The 6,000-nt window shown below is 35.8% G+C and overlaps 1 protein-coding gene across 2 annotated transcripts in view; it reads left to right on the forward strand.

Moving 5' to 3' along the window:
• The window catches only part of LOC111862209 (titin), a gene marked incomplete at its 3' end in the record, with an annotated part of 157,350 nt that extends 154,363 nt beyond the window's left edge, over positions 1-2,987 (forward strand). For both annotated transcript variants that reach the window (XM_033750585.1, XM_033750584.1), the window contains 4 exon segments: positions 1,869-2,084; positions 2,213-2,389; positions 2,473-2,745; positions 2,844-2,987. In XM_033750585.1, coding sequence (XP_033606476.1) covers positions 1,869-2,084; positions 2,213-2,389; positions 2,473-2,745; positions 2,844-2,987 — 810 coding nt within the window.
• Positions 2,988-6,000: the final 3,013 nt, after the last annotated feature.

A 6,000-nucleotide genomic window follows, 5' to 3' on the forward strand; every position in this document is an offset into this window, starting at 1 on the left:
TGATCGTATTTTGATGCATCAGAAAGAAGCTATCTGCATTTAATGGAAGCAAGTGTGATATTGTGGTACAAGTGGCAAGGGAGTGGTTACACTACATGCACAAGGCACAGCTAGAATGAATGCTGGCAGACAACGCGACTGCGACGGTGCAGTAAAAAGCCTTTTAAAATGGGGGTTTAATAGCAGAGACTTTTCTGAAAAGAAAATAATTATAGAAAGAGGATGACTGTCATGCCAGTTGCCAGAACTTAAAGCACAAACCAAATTATGTGTGAGGAAGTTTAATTTGGAACAGTATTCTAAAACAGAATGGCTGTCCGGTTGCTGTAATATAGGAAAATTGTTTTGTTGGCCATTCCTATTGTTTCTCAATGAAAAAAAATGCATGGAATAAGACTGGATTTAGTGATACCAACAAACTTCATAAAGCATTGAAATGACATGAGAACTCTCAGACTCATATTATTTCAACAGTGCAACTTGTTATGTTCGGGAAATCTCGAATTGACTGTCAACTTGACAATCAAAAGCGCCAGCCGATACTACATAGAGAAATAATGAAATGCTCGATTGATATCATCTGCCATTTAGAACAGAGGCAACTTGCCTTCCGTGGTCATGACGAAAGCATGGATTCTGTCGACTGAGGCAATTATGTTTAATTAGATCACCTGTTGAGGAAATATGATCATAAACTCAATATTCACCTTGAGAACAGTACAGTATTTACAGGTTTATCAAACAGAATACAAAACAGAGAACAGATTTGGTCTTCAAATAAATTTTGGAGAGCTGATGGCTATCAGTTCATTTATTAGATACCACTGCTTCCCTTACCAAATACAGTACCGCACGCCATTGCATGAGAGGAAAGTGTAATTGTTTGACTGTCAGGTATTAACCCTAGGACTATCGCTGTCAAAACTCGTACTCATATGTCATTCTTTGCTGCCAGCATCAGTTTGTTTGTGTGTTTGTATACTTATCTTGCCCATGAGTTCCCTTTAATCAACCCTGGGGAAATACACACACACATACATACATTGAAACATGCGTGCACGGACACACACACACACACACACAATACACACACAGACACACACACACACACACAGATATGCACAAAGGTGTATGCACATATGATTGTAAGTTTTGTGATAGTAAGTCAGCCTATCCAGTGGATACTAGGAGCTCTGTCCCTAAGTGTAAAGGAACCAGAACATGAAGCTCCATCCAGAACTGATGTTAAAAATGTGTGGAATTATCTTCTCATTTTCCTCATACATCTTCCAGATGGGATGGTCAAACAGATTACCTCACCTTTGTTTGTTTAAATTTAAAAGTTGTACAAATGTTTACATTTAAGATTCATCAAAAATACAGGAAGAGATGTGTTGAAAAAGTATCATTGTATGGTGTTTTAGCATTTTCACATTATTGCAGAGAGAACAAGGAATATTAATAAAACTGCTTATAAGCAGAGGCTTGTATTCTGAATAAGTGTTGAAATAGTGTATTTTCCCTGTATTCTGTAAGTAAGTGCTGTGTGTCAAATGATCATTGAACAAGTGATATAGTCCTAATGACTTGGGGGTAAGACATTTTATGCAGAAATCAGAAGAGTCACGTACTCTTTGCTGCCATTCATTAAGAAAAAATCTGACTAAAAGAAAGTGTGTATAAGTGGTGAATCATAGACCGTACTGTAAAGGATTGTGATTAATATGCACCTTTTTTGTAATGAAATATGTTCTTTGATAAAGAAAATAATGTGCATATCTTGTTATATTTGTTTTATGTAAGTAAAAGTTCTGCTTATGTCAGCAATTTCTTAATGTAGTAAGTAAAATTACATTGTTCATTTTCAGATCGTCACTGGTTGCTAGGTGGCTCACTGCGGCCAGAAGCTCTCCCTATCATTGAAGGTTTGGAAGCACCAAAAGGTGGACAGATAGAAGTTCCAGAACCTGTATATGAATCCCCAGTGTTCATTACTCACCTAAATAATGTGGAATGTAAGGAGGGTGATGCAGTGCACTTTGAGTGTCATGTGGAACCATCTAAAGACCCTACACTCAATATTGGTGGGTAGCATTCTTCTGTATCCATTGCTTACTTTTAGTGTCATAGATAGAATAGTTGAATATGGAATGAATTTCACTGGTTGCAAAGAATGGATGGAAGCAGATTTGATAAAAGATTATTTTCACAGAATGGTTTGTGAATGGCAAGCCACTTCCATCTGGAGCCCGATTCAAATCAACTTATGACTTCGGATATGTGTCTTTAGACATCAATCATGCATACGCTGAAGATTCTGGAATTTACATGTGCAAGGCAACCAACAATAAGGGCCAGGCACAGACTTCAGGCACATTGAGATGTATCAGTAAGTAGTTTCAGTGAATGCTGTATTGTCATAACACTATTGAGAATATTTTCTTGTAATGTTTTACCATTTTTCTGCTTCAGGCAAAGCTGATATCTACCTTGACACTCAACACCCACAGGGTAAAGCAGGTTTTGAGAAGGTAAAAGAAGCTGAGGATGCATATCTTTCAAAATATCAGCGTCGAATGTCAGGACCAGATGCTACTTATCCCAAACCAGTTTTCACCACTCCTCTGGAACCAAAATTCTCCCTTGGGGAGGCTGAACCTCTGCATCTTGAATGTACTGTTGAGCCTAAAGAAGATCCCAACCTTAAGGTTGAGTGGTACTTCAATGGAAAAGCTTTAGAACATGGTATGTTGTTTGCGGAAAGTACCACTTTATTAGGATTTTTTACTGTACAATACTTCATTGAACTTAATTATTAACTTGTTTAATTCCTGCATTTATAGGTTCTCGTTTCAAGATGACCTGTGATTTTGGTTATGTTACACTTCACTTGACTGATGTGTATGAGCGTGATCAAGGCATCTACACTTGCAAGGCTTACAATCTGGCTGGAGAGGCTTTCACTTCAACCACCATCTATTGCACAGGTGAATATTAGACCTATTCCATTAATGTAGTATTCTAATGAAGTGAAAACTTAAGTGTATATTTTTTAAAGTCCTATAATTAAATACTAGAATCAGAATGGCTGAAGCTAATTTATACAATTTCCAAATATCAAAAGCATTAAAATAGGTAGTTCATAGATAGGTTATTGAAGTTCAGTAAATTACTATGGTGTCATTTGCTCTTCAATGCTGTAGGTAAGGAAGGTCTCATAGAACATACACAGCATCCCAAAGGAGCAGAAGGCCTGGAGAAGATCCAGGATCTGGAAGAATCTCTGAGAAGACAAGAAGGAGCTCTGCCTGAAGGAGAAGAGGGACATCCTCCAGTGTTCACATCTCAGGTACCTAGAGCTATGAGTAATGGGTGTGGACAGTGAATTTAACTCTGTTGATCAGATTCATTCTTGATAAGTCAATAGGTGCTCAGCTAGATAGAAAACTCTCCAAATTTTATAAAACCCAAACATTCATTGCCACATTCATGAGATCCTGCAACTGAATCCTGTTATGAGGCATGAGAATTCATGTTACATCTTCAGTCTGATTTCTTGATCCACTTTACAGTTATTCTTCTATTTGCACGTAGGTCTGTGAAGTTATCTTTTTCTGTCAGGTTTTCCATTTACAATTTTATACCCATTTCACATCTCTTTAATGCATGCTACATACCATACCATCTCATTCTCATTGATTTGATCATCCTTATAATATTTGATGAAGAGTATAAAATCACGAAGCTGTTCGTTTTGTAGTTTTCTCCATTCCCCCCTCTTGGGTCAAAATATTATTCTCAGCACCCTTTTCTCAGACACTGGTATTCTGGCTCTCTTGCTGTGAGAGACCAATTTCACACCAGTATAAGCAGCAAATAGAATTTTATATTTTAATCTTTGCATTTTTAGATAGGAGATGGTAGACAAAAGTTATATACACATGTCAAGTAGTGCCACTTGCTGTTCTGTCAATCATTACCATGAAAATAAAATGAGCCCTTGTTATTATTTGCCCTTCTTCTTTAAAGGGACATATTGAACGCTATTCAATATGGCGTCGGAGGAAGTGCTTTCAATTTGCTCTAGTTATATGTTTGAAAATCACAGGGTAAATGAAGTTAATAAGTGCTCAAATTGTTTTAGAATGAGGAATTATTTAAAGATAGTGATTACTGAATTAAAATCTGCGCAATCAATAATAAAAATCTTAACTGAAGATGTTAATGTGAACGAAAGCAACATTTTGGTACCTTCCGAGGATGGCTCAAATTCACAGCCTCATCATTATGTGAATACGGTAGGGGATTGTGCGTGGACTGAAATTTCGGGAAAAAATCGATCAACTAAACTGCAGGTTCAAACTTCAGATTGTTTCAACCATATAGAACACTCATCTCATGAATTACCTTTAGAAACGAAGTATTCAATTCCGATATCTAATCGTTTCTCACCTTTTGTCAACAATTATGGACCTCAAGGGAATAATCTTGGAAGTTTACCTCACAAGAAATACAAGAAATTTAAAGAAACTTCTAGGGATAAAACTTTGTATATGAATTACCATCAGGATATTATAAACAATGAACAAAAATTTATTCCAACTATAGTGAATGGTGAAATTTGTGCTAGTGACAATGGAAAACATGATGCTAAGTATAAGGACGTATTCAAGATAGAATAAATATCTTGAGCAAGTCTATAAATGAAAGTAATAGTGTTAATAATGCTTTATCTGATAAACATAGAGTAATTCTTGTGGGTGATAGCCACATTAGAGGTTACGGAGGGAAACTGTCTTCCTTACTTAGTAAAAACTATGAAATTTATAGTGTAGTAAAGCCTGGATCAAATTCTTGTGAACTAAAAGCTTCAGCTAAGGAGAGATTAATTGCTTATCTTAAAATGATTTAGTAATAGTCTGTTATGGATCAAATGATTATGAAACGAATGAATTCTCTTTGACCTTAAGGAATATCTTAGAGTTTATACTAACTAATAATCACATGAACATTGCTGTGTTGAATGTGCCTCTCAGATACAATTTACAGAGTGCAAACTTGATAAATAATAGCATATCTATTTTAAATAGGAAAATGAAGAAACTAATAAAAGTTTTTCCTCATGCTAAGGTTATTGAAACTGATAATAATAGAAAGTTATTCACAATGCATGGGCTACATAGAAATGAATTAGGGAAACGGCTGGATAATTATTTGATAGCATCTTTTGTCCAAACATTTTTTGAACAGAAAGTTATCTCTTTAATTCCAATGGACTGGCATAAGGAAATGCAAGCGGAAGGGAGTATGAATGATATAAGCAACACCTCTAGATTAGTTAGGGAAGAGATTGACGGAAGTGTAGGAAATGGAGACACAGGCATGAGTAATTTGAGAGTGATGAAGACAAGAACATCCAAGAGAGTGGAAAAAGCCCCTGTAACCAAAAAAATTTTTTATGCTAGAAATGTCTCCTACGCTAGGTAAATCGGGGATATCCTGTAATGTACCTGATTATTTGGAAATTAAATGGTCTAAAGAGCAGCTGTCACAAATACAAGTAGCTAATTCTAGTCTATTGTTAAATAAAGAGTCATCTAAAAATGTAACTAAGGTGGCTCTTCAAATCTATCACAAGAATATTCAAGGACTGCGATGCAAAATTGATGAGATTAAAAATTTTTTATATGTGGATTCTCCTCATATTGTGTGCCTATCGGAACATCATCTTAATCAGTCAGAGATTGAGACTGTCCGACTTGACAACTATACCCTGGGAGCTAGTTATTGTAGGCACTCCATGAAAATGGGTGGTGTCTGTATTTATGTACAACAAAGCCTAAGTTTCTCCAAGTTAGATTTGAGTAGCTACTCCACTGACCAACATTTTGAAGCCAGTGCAATTTTTTTAACTAATTCCTTTGACTATATTTATATTGTATCAATTTATCAAGGTCCAAGTGGTAATTTTATCCTCTTTTTAAAAAAATTGGAAATTAT

This window comes from Cryptotermes secundus, unplaced genomic scaffold (genome assembly GCF_002891405.2).
Source record: "Cryptotermes secundus unplaced genomic scaffold, Csec_1.0 scaffold1304, whole genome shotgun sequence".
Lineage (NCBI taxonomy): Eukaryota > Metazoa > Arthropoda > Insecta > Blattodea > Kalotermitidae > Cryptotermes > Cryptotermes secundus.